Source organism: Callithrix jacchus, chromosome 19 (assembly GCF_049354715.1).
Source record: "Callithrix jacchus isolate 240 chromosome 19, calJac240_pri, whole genome shotgun sequence".
Classification (NCBI taxonomy): domain Eukaryota; kingdom Metazoa; phylum Chordata; class Mammalia; order Primates; family Cebidae; genus Callithrix; species Callithrix jacchus.
The window spans coordinates 34,995,290-35,010,546 of NC_133520.1; the positions used below are offsets into that span (position 1 = coordinate 34,995,290).

Below are 15,257 nucleotides of genomic sequence, written 5' to 3' on the forward strand. Positions count from 1 at the left end.
CAAATGCCAGGTCCATTTCATTCTTTCTTTTTCTTTTTTTTTGTACTCACTAACTGTTCCCACCTTCCCTCACCCCAGGAGATTTTGTTCTTGATGCCCCCTCTTTCCTTTGTTGAAATGACTGGCTTAACATGGAGTGGGAAAAATTAGGACAGGTCCACAGAGACAGAAAGAAAGCTAAGAGTTCAACTTTGTGCTGGCTGAAAGAGGGACAGGGAGGGAAAATGAAGACTAGGTGAAGGGGTCTGTTAGATGAGATCCTGGCAATGGTACCCCTTGCAGTTGCCTTATCGATGAGCTTGAAAGACAGCCTCCCGATGAAGCAGAAGAGTGGCCAAGCCACCTGCACGACTCTGTGCTGCATAACCAGTGTTGAAAGCAAGAGGAATATGCTACCTTGTAGTCTTAGGAACATGTTTCAGTAGAAAAAACACAGACAAGGTGTTGGAGAGACCTTGATTCTAGTCACAGCTCTGCTTGGTATCCTTCATTTCCTTGTTAGTGAAACGTGACTACTGAATGACCAATGTTCTCTTTTAATATCTGCACTCTGCAATGACCATTTTTACACTCTCTGGCAAGCATAAGATCTAGCAAAAGAAATTCCCCCGTAACTAACAAGTACTCTGGAACTGTCCTTCCCACAGTGTGTCAGCCACCTCCAAAAATCCTGCATGGTGAGCATACCCCAAGTGATCAGGACAACTTTTCACCTGGACAGGAAGTGTTCTACAGCTGTGAGCCCGGTTATGACCTCAGAGGGGCTGCTTCTCTGCACTGCACACCCCAGGGAGACTGGAGCCCTGAAGCCCCCAGATGTGCAGGTGCCTCGACTCTCTGGCTTCCAGATTGCTCTCTGTACCCCTCACATGGAGGCCTTACTCATGTTTTTTTCCTTTTTTTTTTCTAGTGAAATCCTGTGATGACTTCCTGGGCCAACTCCCTCATGGCCGTGTGCTGTTTCCACTTAATCTCCAGCTTGGAGCAAAGGTGTCCTTCGTTTGCAACAAAGGGTGAGTGTGACCCAGAGTTGAGACCAAGGACTCAGTGTGGAGAATGACTCTTCTGAGTTCAGGAGTTAATTCTGAAAAAGGGCTGAACTAGTAGATAAGAATTACCCAGAGAGATTATTTATGGAAGGGTAGTTTTGAAATAAGGTAGGAAGTAAGTGGCACCACTTTCAGAAGACAATGAGAAATGGCACATACAGCTCGATATCAGTTACAAACCTAAATACAGTCACTGAACTTGAGTACACAGTTGGAACTTGAAATGAATGAGTACATATTTATTTGGAGGCAAAAGAATATAATTTTATAAAAGTTATGCTAGAAAAAAATTGATGAGTAAGACAAAAAATTGGTTGCCTCATAATAAGGCAAAGGTTGTTTTGGGAAGTGTAAAGCCAATCAATACTGGAATCTGTAATAGCGTATGGATAAGTATGTTTTAATCCAATTACATATCTTCATGTCAGGAATGGCCAGTGTAATTGTTTTCATGCAGAACTTTTCTCAACCATTTTGCCAGCCAGTGACCTCTGGCCAGTAACACCCCGATCAGGCCTTGCTCGACCTGGGCTCACCGCAGGAGACACCACATCTACTCTGCCCACCAGGCCATGCCTGGCTTGTGCTCTGACGTGGATCACATGCCATGACTGCATGATCGGCCCTGGTGGGAGGGGGTATGTGAGTAAGCGAGTGTGGGGTCTGGCTGGCCATGCTAAGCAACGGCACAGGAGTGGGCTTCATGTGGGTTTTGAAGCTGGACCAGGCATGTCACACTGAAGGGAAAATGGTAGTGCCCAAACAGGGGTGCCCATGGCCACAAAGTCCCAGAGAGGGTGCTACAGCATGCTAATAGCTTTTAGCATTTGATAATGCCTGTAGCCCAACAGATGTTGGTGTGTTAACAGCCCTGTCAATCCCATGAACCTGTTCAGGCCTGCTTCTCCAGGGTGAGCTTGGCCCACTGCTGCTTCCTGTCACATGGAGCAGCTGCCTTCCTCTAGCAGAGGGTGGAGGGTCACTTTGTTATAGCCTTCTTTGTAACTGTGTTTGGTGGGTCCTGAGTTCTTGTCCCACGTCCAAGAAGAATAAGGTTATGCTGACAAAGGGTGAGGAGGGTGGAGAAGAACATTGTTACTGAGCAATAAAACAACTTCTCAGTGGAGAAGAGACACAAGGGTGGTCCCCTGGATGAAGTCAGGGGGTCTCTCTCTCAGTATGGCTGGTTCTGGGGCTTTTACAGATTCAGAACGGGGAGTGTGAGCTGATTGGTTGGTGAGTATGCAAAAAAGGCTAAAACAAAGCCATCAATCAAAGTTGGGCAAGACACTGTAAAAAACAATTTAGAGAAGAGCAGGTATATGTAAAATACATGATGGGTGGGCATCAATCAGAGGAAAGCATGCCACATGGGAAGACAGTTTCTCCATCCAGTCCATGGGTTTACCTGGAACTTGTAGGTAGGCTTTAAACTGTCTTTGGCTTGAAGGCCAAGTTTCACTGTGGACCTGCCCCTATCTGCCTCGGATTTGTCTGCCTCCTGCTTCTTTCGGTTTCAAGTGGTACTATTAGTTGTTTATGTATATCCATTACTCTTTTTTGTGTGCCCTACAAGTCTGAGGCTAGATTGGATAATTAAGCGGTTAATTTTAATGATTTCCAAGGAATCTTTGGCATTTACAAAGTCCATCACTTAATAATGATTTCCAATTTCAGAATGATTTCGGATTTCAGAAGGGAAGTGGGATTCAATAATAAGTTGGGCATTTTGAGGTGGCAAAGACTCTTCCCCTGATCCTTCTTTATTTCTTAAAGCATGTGGTTCAGCATGCTTCTATGAGCCTCCTCTGCCTTGTTACAGTTGTCATGGCAAGAAGAACAATGCCCATTCTCTTTCTAGATGTTCCTTGCTTTGCTTACCAAATCAAGAGCTGTTCTGCCTCGTGACCAACTAAGGAAAATAAGTGGGATGTCAAAGAGCCATCAGTGAAAAATAACACCTGAAGGTTATGGCTCTTGTGCACATGGAGAAGTCTGGTTCTGTGTTCATGCATTCTGTAGGTGATGCTGGGCTATGAAGTTTATATGGCAATTATCAACATCAGCTCTAATTGCTTTGCTAGTCACAGGGTACCATGATTCTTTAGAATAAATTGGCCTTTGAGTTTCTGCCAGCTACTGAAGAATTCAGATCCCTAATGAACTGAGACTTTTAGCTGGGCCTGAATCTAAGAACCAAATGCTAGTCAAGGAGGAAATGGTAGTGAGGAAGCTGAGCATCTATGAGTGAAGAAATCAAGGGAGAGATGGGAATTGCTCACACATTTGCTACCACTTTTTTTTCAGGTTCCGATTAAAAGGCAGGTCTGCTAGTCATTGTGTTTTGTCTGGAATGAAAGCCCTTTGGAATAGCAGTGTTCCAGTGTGTGATCGTGAGTAGGAAGAACAACTATGAAGTTTGGATAGCTCTCTTTATTTTTGTTTTCCAGTGTGTTATTCTGCATGGAATCACCTGTTGTCTGAATGTTGCTTAACTAAATTACTGATAAAAATACTTCTTTGTTGGAAGAATTTCAAGAAAGGCCTTGTAGGTCTTCTATGACACGTGTTTTTGTTACTAATCCATAAATCACTTAGTTTAATGACAGCGTTTAATTTTGTGGGGAATGTGTGGCCAGAAACTAGATGACATAAAGGTGCAGCAAGTATTATCCAGTCATTTATATTTCAGTTTCCTTATCAAGGAGTAATCTTTCTTAAATTTTTTTTTCTTTGAGACAAGAGTTACCCAGGACAGAATGTAGTGGTGCAATCAGAGCTCACTGCAACCTAAACTTTCTGGACTCTAGCAATCCTTCCAGCTCAGTCTCTCAGTATTTGGGACTACAGGCACATGGCACCACACCTGGCTATTCTTTGTACTTTTTGTAGAGATGGAGTCTTGTCATATTGTCCAGGCTGGTCTCAAACTCCTGGGCTTAAGCTATCCTCCCACCTTGCAGCCTCCCAAAGTGCTGGAATAGCAAGTGTGAGCCACCATGCCCAGCCAAATGTTGATGTTCTTTTATCTTCTCATACATCATAAACAATTTAGTCAGCCTGTTATTTAGCCTGCAGTGTCTAATGGCATGGGGCTTCCCATGTGCCATGACTTTCCATGTGTAGAAAAAGCATGAACAGTGAATGAATAGTGAAGACACCTCCTTACTTTTCTGGAGTGTATTTTCTTGTTGGGAATCAGACTATGAACAAGAAAATAAATAAGTAAACAAAATTCTACAAATTATAACATATAAAATGGTAAATGCAGATATGTTATAGAAAATAAAACAGAGTTACATGGTAGATTAGTATGGTGGAGGGAGCTGGGATAATGTATCAGTGTCTGGCATGATGAGATGTCCTACGTTTCCAAACCATGTGCTTAAATTAAATATGCCAAACTTATAATATGATAGTTAATAGGGATATTGTAGAGATGATAAAAAAGGGTTATATGGTAAATTAGTATGGTGGAAGGAGCTAGGATGATGGATCAGTGTCTGAAATGAAGAGGTGTCCTAAGTGTCCAAACCATCCGCTTACATAAAAAAGGCCACAATTCAGAAATTGGTACATAAAAGTATGTTTTATATACCAAGACATTACTGATTTATCCTATTCTGTCTACTACAGCAAGGCAAGAATTTTTTAAACCTTTTTTTACTGATGATTAAAAAATGTTTATTTTAATTTGTATGGTTAAAATAACTTACAGAAATTAATTCGGTACCTGATGGGGAGTATTATGGTGAAGAACATTCAATACCTGAGGAAACTCAAGTATTCAATAAACTCAACCTTACAGAGATCCATAGAGCTGAAAATAAATACGTAAATAAACTTAGGAAAAACACAAACAAGTAAAATCCAAGCATGAGAATTTAAGTCTTTTATACACACATAATTCTGATATACATGGGCATCTCTTTTCCTAAATTCATTTAGAAGCATCAGTTGATTTTAGGGAAAGAACAGTTCTAAGCAGACTAAAAGGAGGAAGAAATGATGACTAAAAATTTGGAAGAGAGTAAAAAAAAAGGCCCTTTGCCACCATTTAATCTTGGTAAAAAGAGCCTTACCAGTGTAGTCTGATGACACCGCTGGATAGTTGGTATTGGTAGTGATGATAATGGTCTTGAATCACCAAGAAACATTTACGTGGCTAAAGATGATAGTGCATGTTTATTCAAGTTCACAGATTTCCTTGGAACTTACGGTCTCTGATGGCCCAAACTTTGTCTGCCTGACCTCATTGTCAACCCAAGAATCTCCCTATGCCTGATTAAAAGTAGGCAACCAAATGGGTGTTGTTAAAAAAAGAAATTATTACTTTCCAAATTCACTATGAATGTAGCTACCTGGTTGGTCAAGGATCACCATCTTCGGGCTTTTGCAAGAAACTGTAATTTAGGTCTTGCATCAGTTAGTTCCTTCTCACCAAAGCCTTACAGATTTACATTTCATCCACCTTAGTTATATTCTTTCTAAAAGAAAAACAATTTATTCAGAGCACAGTCACAGGTCACCATGATTTCAGTCATCTTATTTGAAACTCTCATAGAACTTAAAGCTCTTATTTTCTTTCTAGAAATATTTTGTACAAATCCTCCAGCTATCCTTAATGGGACACATACAGGAACTCCCCTTGGAGATATTCCCTATGGAAAAGAAATATCTTACACATGCGACCCCCACCCAGACAGAGGGATGACCTTCGACCTCATTGGGGAGAGCACCATCCGCTGCACCAGTGACCCTCAAGGGAATGGAGTTTGGAGCAGTCCCGCCCCTCACTGTGAACTTTCTGCTCCTGCTGGTCAGTATCTGCTTCCACATATCCTAAATGGGTTCAGAATATCTAGGTGACAACTTCTACATTTCTGTAAAGACAGTCATTTTTGTTTATGAACATTTTGCTTTGCTATGACTGTCAGAGACAGAACTATGTCCCAAGAGAATGACAAATGGGTTCTAGATTGGCAGGCTGTATCTCAATTGTGGGTATTCTGATGACCCTTCCTGTGGGGTGAGGAGTGTGGGATGGTAAGGAGAGAAGGGGGTGGACAGTGAAGAGAATTGGTGAGGTCCAGATTTTGCAGAGAAAATTTTCAAAATATGAAAACAAATGCTAAAGAAATTTGTTTGATTCTTCCTGTACTACTACGAGTTGTCTGTATCCTGGATAGATGAACGTGCTGCACAAAAAGTACATGTTGATGATGTAATTTACTTCAGAACTGATAATGCTGTAAAGTAATTTAAGAAACTCAGATGTTGGGATTTATACTTTTTATGTTGTTTCCAAGTGTTTATTCAAGGCACTGACTCCTTCACCTCACCATTAACAAAGGGAACTCAGGAGGCCCTACAGAAGCAGAGTTTAAGATTGTACTTAGCCTCCATAGCTCCTTTCTTTAATATATTACTCTGGCTTTAAACGACAGTACCTGACAATCGTAGGTGCATTTGTAGCTGTGACTGCCTGCACCAGCTCCATCCTCCTGTAATGACAGAACAGCACTGAATCAATCAGCTTGTCAATCCCTGTGGTACTCCCCCATCTGACACAGTTTGCAGGTAGGGACTGGAGAGGATACTGTTTAAATGCCTTGAGGTCAAGGTTTAGAGAAACCATGTTTCACTGATAAAATAAGAGTGAGTGGCTTATGACTTGGTTGGCTCAGGTCTTCATGTATCTCTAATAGCCAGAGATATTATTGGATGTGGTGATGTGTTCATATATCTATGTTTAACTGAGTGTTTTTCCTTGTGTTTGTGTGGGAACTTGTTTAGCCTGCCCACATCTACCCAAGATCCAAAACGGGCATTACATAGGAGGACACATACCTCCATATCTACCTGGTACGATAATCAACTACATTTGTGACCCCGGCTACCTGTTAGTGGGAAAGACCTTCATTTTCTGTACAGACCAGGGAACCTGGAGCCAACTGGATCATTATTGCAAAGGTGACTCATTTCTCGGTATTTCTTATTCTTGCTGGGTTATATGGAAAATTGATGCATGAGGCCTGTAGGGCTGAGAGACCATTGAAATGATTATAATGAAAAGGGAAATATTTTGTCTTCCTGGCAGCTTTCATTTCATCTTATTAACTGTCTTCATTGCATGGTCTATAGCAATGTTTCTCTATCCAGAGCATTAGCCAAATCAGCTGGAAACCTTGTTAAAAAGACAGATCCTCAAACTCCATTCCATGGACTCTGATTCTGTTTTGAAGTGAGGTCAAAAGTCTGTTTTTAAGAAACTCATCAGAATGTTCTGATGTAGGAAGACTGCAGACCACACTTTAAGAAATACCACTTTGCCTTCTTGGTTTGTATAGAGGAAAAAAATATTGTAGGTAATTTTGAGACTATTACAACTGAAAAGAAGTGCTTGAAGATGAAGGACATACTGATGGCTGGGCAGAAAAAGAAAGTAAAACAAATAATGAGTTAAATGAACTAAAGCAAATGAATCAGAAAGATGTATTTTAAACTCAGGCCGGGAACAGTGGTTCGGGCTTGATATCCCAGCACTTTGGGAGGCCAAGGTGGGCAGATCACCTTAGGTCAGAAATTTGAGACCAGCCTGGAAAACATGGTGAAACCCCATCTCCACCAAAATACAAAAATTATCTGGGTGTGGTGGTGCACGCATGTAGTCCCAGCTACTCGGGAGGCTGAAGCAGGAGAATTGCCTGAACCCAGGAGGGGGAGATTGCAGTGGGCCAAGATAGTACCACTGCATTCCTACCTGGGTGACAGAGCAAGAAAAAGAAAGAAAGGGAAGGGAGAGGAAGGGATGGGAAGGGAAGGGAGGAGAGGGGAAGAAGGGGAGGGGAGGGGAAGGGTATTTTAAATTCAGAATAATGATTTACCAACTTCTTTGTTCTATGTGCAGAAATGGGCCAGAATAATGTATTTAATAAAGAGCAGAGTACCAGTATTTGTTGTGAAGCTAGAGTTAACATGGTACTCCCCTTTCCTTACAGTGTGACCCAAGTGGCTCCAGGCCTAGAACACAGTTAGCTTAATTCCTAATCTTACCGCAGCTTTCCAGTTGCAGGTTGTTAATCAAAAGCAGATGCACAGTACATTCCATGGTCTCTTACTTTACATTAAGAAATCAGAGTCAGAAAATGTTAAATCATAAGTTTTTTGGAGGAGTAAGATTAGTAATTCCTGATTAAAAATATGCTTCCTCTTGGGCAAGGCAAAATGGGTTTTGGAGTCATAAAGCCTTCTACCCTGGTGGATAAAACCAACAATCAACAATAAAATATCAATTTCCTTATGATTTGTCTCATTTCAGAGGTAAATTGTAGCTTCCCACAGTTTATGAATGGAATCCCGAAGAGCTTAGAAATGAGAAAAGTATATCACTATGGAGATTATGTAACTTTGGAGTGTGAAGATGGGTATACTCTGGAAGGCAGTCCCCGGAGCCAGTGCCAGGCGGATGACAGATGGGACCCTCCTCTGGCCATATGTACCCCTCGTAAGTGCAAGTGCAGGGAATGTGGGCCCTTCCCGGTCATGGTTCCCGGGTCATGGTCACGGTTAACTTGATCCATATTGGCATCAAGTGTGGTGTGATATTTACAGTGTATGTATGCTACGAGCTAAGGAGTACGATACGTGCATCCACCTCTTCCAAAAATCCCCTAGTGAGAGTAAGGCCAGACTTTGTCTTCTCACACTTCTCACTACAGCTCTGTACCTTTTTTGTTTATATCACGCTGTGGTTGCATGAGCCACACAATAATGATTTATTTACAGCCTATGAGCCTTAAAAGAAATGTTTTCAGCATGAGTTAGGGAGCACCTTCCAACCTGCGCAGAGCAACCAGCCTGTCTCTCACACCACTGTAGGCGACAGGATTTTAAGCTAGCACGGCTGGATAGGGCAGATTTCGAAATCGGGTATCATTGAGCTCTGTAGCATGTGTCATTGAGCCCTCTGCTGGCAACTGGAAGGTACTGTAAGAGAGAAAATTCTACCCACATCAAGGAACAGATGAGCAAAATTAATCATGAATAGCCTTTCTTATTCTAAGTTAGTGCTATACTTTCTCCTCTCCCCCCTCCTATGACTCTTCTAATACATGGTTCTACACCTAGATTGTTCAAGATCCATTTTTGCAATTAATCCTGTAAATGTGCTAACCAATATGACTCACAGATAATATTTCTCAATTATCAGCTTGACATTCCCTTAAAATCAAATTATATTCACTTTTTTTGGCAAAAATCTCAATGGATAACTTACTAACTGGATTTAGAGGATTCTGAAGATCTGGCTGGGACTGACAAAATTCAGGTAGTTGAGGAATTAACCCTATCAAATATTAGAACAAAACATAAGCCAATAACACAAAAGTTCCTTGGCACCAGCACAAGAAGAAACATGTAAACAAGTGGGACAAAACTGATATTAATAAAATAAAGGGGCAGGGTATGGTGGCTAACACTGTAATCCCAGCACTTTGGGAGGCTGAGGCGGATGGATCACCTGAGGTCAGGAACTCGAGACCAATCTGGCCAACACTGGTGAAACCCCTTTCTACTAAAAAAAATACAAAAACTAGCCAGGCATGGTGATAGGCGCCTGTAATCCTCTCAGCTACTCGGGAGGCTGAGGCAGGAGAATCACTTCAATGGGGGAAGTAGAGGTTGCAGTGAGCTGAGATTGTGCCATTGCACTTGAGTCTGGGCAACAAGAACAAAACATTGTTTTTAAATTGTCAATTAAATGAACAACAAGAAGGTTTTTAGGTAAACACCCAATAAAAAGCAAGGATGTGATGTAACAGATATTGTCATATGTTGAAGGTGCTATTTATTGTAAATTTGAAAAATCCCTGATGAAAAACAATTGTGCAATGTATGTGGACAATAATACAACTATTCCTGCCAGTCAGCCCTTCTAGAAATCTAATCTAAGGAAATGACGTATAATATAAAAATATTTTGCCCATTTTCTTAACCGTTTCATGGGAAACTAGAAGCAACTGAAATGCACAATAGAAGTCACTGAATACAGTCTGATGCATCTACTAGATTATACTACTTTGCCTTTGTTGCAACTTATTTTTCTACTGTATAATTATCTGAAAGCACACATATGAGAAAATGTACCAAACAGAATGTATGAAAACATTTTTGGGGTACTATGATTTGGGGTGACTTTTTTCTTTAGTTCTGTATTATAAATTTTCTTCTGTAATTGTATTAATTTTTTAAAAGACTTCTCTGAGTGCAGAAGGTAAAATGAGAGTATGTGAATGAAACCAATGGCTTTTTGCATTAAAAAAAAATATTAGACAGAGTGCTGAAGAAAAATCAGGATGACTTGTCACTGGCTGAGAGGCCTGTTCAATCATGTTTCATGCCAGAGTGACGTTTTTGTGGTTTTTGTCTTCCTTTTAGGTGCACATAATGCTCTCATAGTTGGTAAGTTTTATGAAGGGTTTGCTGAGGAATTCTGGCATCTTTAACAGTGAGTACCTACCTATAATGAATGAAATGTAAAAAAGATATCAAGATATCTTGAACTGTAAATTCAACTAGAAAGAAAATTATGAAGAGGTTAGGCCAGGATATGGTGACACTGGCATCGTCATATGCATACTGAGTAACCTTCATCAAAGCTTCTTTACTGTCTTTGAACCATTACAAACGAATAATCAATCATTCATCAGTGTCAAAAATTCTTTATTTGAATGTGGTAGGAGAATGCAACTTCTTCTTTGGGTTACAACCTGGAGTATGCTTCCAAATGGTGATAGTGTCCATTCACACAAATAGCCACAGACCAGACTTCTGAGCCCATATCTGTGATCTGCCTATATCAGAAGAATAGTTTTCTAATAGAGTTTGCTTCCTCTGTGGCATAGTATTCTTACATCCCTTTTTACACACATGGACACTGAGACACAGAGGTTCAGGTAACTTGCCCAAGACCACAGAATGGGGTAGACTGGGTCTAACCAGGCTATCTACCTATCTGTGGAGACTGTGAACTTCAACAATCAATAAATGGATAAAGAAGCTCAATATATAATTCAACAAGGGAGAAAACTCCTGTATTGTCACAATGAAATGCCTGTGTGTTGAGTCTTAGGCAGGAGACATGGGCAGGGCCATGGAGAGCCAGTGGGCAGCTGCACCATATGGTTCTCACTCACTTGTGAAAAGGCTGATGTTGGACTAAAGGTTACAAAACAGCTCAGCTCACCCCTTAACTATAATACCTCTGTGGGAGTAAGACTAATGTTACGGAAACCCAGAATAAAGAAGAATGTATAGTTACACCTTAGAAAAAAGCATTAACAATCTGTAGTGAGAATGGATACTAAGAGTTTAAAACCTATGAGTCATAGTCTTCATGCATTTAATTACCTTGTTTTATTGCCTAGGCACTTTATCTGGTACAATCTTCCTTATTTTATTCACCATTTTCCTCTCTTGGATAATTCTAAAGTGCAGAAAAGGGTAAGTATACCCATATTATCCCAAGAAATGTAAACTGTACTTACCCCTCCTGGAAGTCAAAAGAAAGTAAAAGGCAAACAAACCCATTGCTACATAAACAGATGCGGTAATTCTTATAAAAGAAGGTCCTTGACAAACAGTATAGACGAAGGGGTATTCATACTAAAGGCAATATATAGGATAATAAAAACAATTGTTTAAAAAACCAGCATTTTGGCCAGGTATGGTGACTCATGCCTATAATTTCAGCATGTTGAGAGGCCACGGTCGGCAGATCAGGCCAGAGATGGGCAATGTGGTAAAACCACATCTCTATTAAACATACAAAAAATTTGCCTGATAAGATGGCATATGCCTGTAATCCCCACAACTTTGGAGGCAGAAGCATAAGAATTGCTTGAACCTGGGAGGTGGAGGTTGTTGTGAGCCAAGATTGTGCCACTCTACTCCAGCCTGGGCAACAGAGTGAGACTCCATCTCGAAACACACACAGCATTTTTAAAAGGAATTGAGTTTTACAAACAGTAGGCAGAAGGAGTTTTTAAAAAGGTGTTCATGAGGCTGTTGATATCCTAGTTTTGCTAAGACATTGCAGACACTGACCTCTAAGCCCAGATCCTATCATAGCACTAGAAGTTAGATTGGGTCTGTTATGGCACACATATCATATTGGCATACATAGGCTGCCAATGGGGAAGAATTGAGACTTTCCGTTGGGTATTTTAATATATAAACAAATTATATTGTAAACACCATTAACTGTTTTTTTGGTTTTTTTTTTTTTTTTTTTTTGAGATAAAGAGTCTCACTCTGTCACCCAGGCTGGAGTGCAGTGGTGTGATCTTGGCTCACTGCAACCCCTGTCTCCCAGGTTCAAGAGATTCTCATGCCTCTGCCTCCCAGGTAGCAGGGACTACAGGCATGTGCCACTGCGCCTGGCCAATTTTTGTATGTTTAGTAGGGACAGGATTTTGCCATATTGGCCAGGCTAGTCTGGAACTCCTGACCTCAAGTGATCTGCCCACCACAGCCTCCCAAAGTGCTGAGATTACAGGTGTGAGCCACTGTGCCTGGCCACCATTAATTTTTCAAACTTGAGAAAAAAATCTTCCCAAGCTTATGAACTGAATTTTTAAAAATGTCATTGACAGGGAAGAGTACACAGCTTTTGTACTGGTTGATTGAATTATAACAACATCAATGAGGCCAGAATCAATACTAGCAATGTTTTAAGGTTGATGAGCAAATTCTATACCCATTAAAAACTGAATTTGTAACTTTTAAGTGAGGGATTTTCTATAGAAAATAGTCTAGGGAGCCAAAGTGGCTCCCGCCGGAGGTCGTGGTGCTTGCGAAGGTAAGGTCATGAGTTCAAGGCTAACCTGAGCAACCTCATAAGCTCAAACTGATTGGCCAAAAAAAAAAAAAAAAAGAAAATAGTCTAAACAAGTGCAATTTCCAATAACAAGCTTTACAGAAATTGAAGTTTTGATATTTCACAATGATGTCAATACACTTTTTAAAAAGTAGTTTGTTATAGCAGATCTTGCTGTAAACAATCTAGTCAATTTCATGGGAAATACTGAATTAGTCAAGATTAAAAGTTCCTTCCTTCCCAACTGATGTTCTCTCTATGTTATGGCTTCATATATAAATATTCTTTGCTCTTTTTCATTACAAAAAGAAAAGGTAAGTCATTGGGCGTTTTACCTTAACAAAGCACTTGTGTCAATACATTTTTCTTCTTAAAGTTTCTCATTAAATACCACTATACTTTGTGAGTTAATTTGAAAAAAATTACTAAGTCTGAATTAAAGAAGTTGGGACTTTAATTTTCAGTATCTATACCCGTCTCTAGTTAAAACCATATGGGGAACGTGATTATTTCTTCCTCTGGAAAATATTCAAGATACTTTAATATCTTGAAGATATCTGAATATCTCCACTCTTCTAACTATGTCATCCTTCATTCCTTATGGCCTATTCTTTGTTAATCAACTAGAGGGTCAGATTCCCAAGCCTAACCATTATTTGTTTGACACATGTAATTTAAGATCATTTCCTCATGTTAATCATCTTCAGGCATAAACATGACTCAATAACCATTTCATAAAATTATTTCTTTAGAAAGTAGTATCTTGTATAGCGTAAGCAGCCTCAGAACATATACCATTTCTTCATGTTTTCGTCCTGTAAAACCTGCCTATTTTCTTCATATTCTTTTAAAGGGTAACGTCCATGGCACAACCATTCTCTCTCTGACCGGGGTACCAGGGATGTGGCAGAAAGAAAGATCATGATCCTCATTACACTTAAAGGTCAGGGAGGTAAACCTCCCAAACATCTATGTAACCCACACTAACACCTGTTATATATGTGTAATCCAGGAAAAATTCTAAACATTTCCTAAACTTTCATTTTTGGCCTGTTTCACTTCTTGGGATTGTAACTGTCTGACAGCTGCTTCCTGCCTGTTGTGCAGATAAAATCAGTTCACTGAGATCATGGGACATTGCAGTAAAGAAAGAGTTGAATTTACAAAGGCCAGCCATGTGGAAGAACTGGAGTTATCACTCAGTCACCCCAAGAACACAGAGGCTAGGGTTTTTATAGATAATTTGGTAGGAAGGGAGCTAGGGAATGGGTACTACTGATTGGTTGAGGATGGGGGTGTGGGAAACAGTCCTCATGTGCTGTATCCACCTCTAGGTAGAAGCCACAGGACCAGTTGAGTCATGAGTCACAGGTCCAGGTAGAGTCAGTCAGTTGCCAAATGCAAAAATCTGAAAAACATCTCAGAAGACCACTCATACACTCTACAGTAGTGATGTTATCTATAGGAGCAATTAGGGAAGTCACAAATCTTCTGACCTCTGGCCACCTGACTCCTGATGAGCAGTAGTGGATTATAAAAACTATGCCTGTATCTTAGCAGAGTTCAGGTCCCTCTCATAATCCTAATCTTTTGGCTTTTCATAAGTTTTCAGGCCCTGAGCAAGGAGGGAGCTAGTTTTAGGTAGAGACTGTTATTATCGTTGCTCCAAAGTTAAATTATAAACTAAATTCCTTTCATGGTTACCTTGGCCTACATCCAGAACGAGTGAAGCCAGCCTGCCTGTGAGGCTCGAAGCAAGATGGAGTCAGCCATGTTAGATTTCTTTCATTCTCATAATCTTTGCAAAGGTGGATTCAGGATAGTGAGTGCATTAGTATAACCAAACACCATTGATTCTCATGTTAGAAATAACACATAGCTAAAATTGGGAAGAAAAATAATAAACTTAAATAATCAGAAGGCAGAGGTGCCTTATCTTGGAAGGAGTTGGGCTGGTTAATCATGCAGTCATTCCTCTTTGAGTGGGTGTGGCCAATAAGCTAAGTCTTGTGGCTGTATGAGGAGGGCTGATTATTCCTTATCTGGAGCTCAAGCTTTCCTCACAGAAAGACAAGGGCATAAACGGCCTCATAGTAAAGAAGAAGGAAGCATGTGAGAAACACAGAATATAAGTGGAGAGTATCATAGTGGTCATCAAGTCAGAAGAGCCCTCTATCCTGGAGCTAAAAAAGACTGACAGTGATAGAATAGTGTAGAACAATATGGCCTGCTTTATGGGAGAGCCACAATCACACCAGGCCTGGATAGATGCAGGCTGAAGTCTTCCTCAAACCTGGGAGACAATTCAGAAACTGCATAATCAGTCTGAA

At 40.5% G+C, this 15,257-nt stretch overlaps 1 protein-coding gene across 1 annotated transcript in view; it reads left to right on the plus strand.

The window, feature by feature from the left end:
* Positions 1–15,257, plus strand: part of CR1 (complement C3b/C4b receptor 1 (Knops blood group)) — a 178,290-nt gene that overhangs the window by 65,038 nt on the left and 97,995 nt on the right. The window contains 4 exon segments of the mRNA XM_078357041.1: positions 648–824; positions 911–1,013; positions 3,357–3,442; positions 5,641–5,868. Coding sequence (XP_078213167.1) covers positions 648–824; positions 911–1,013; positions 3,357–3,442; positions 5,641–5,868 — 594 coding nt within the window.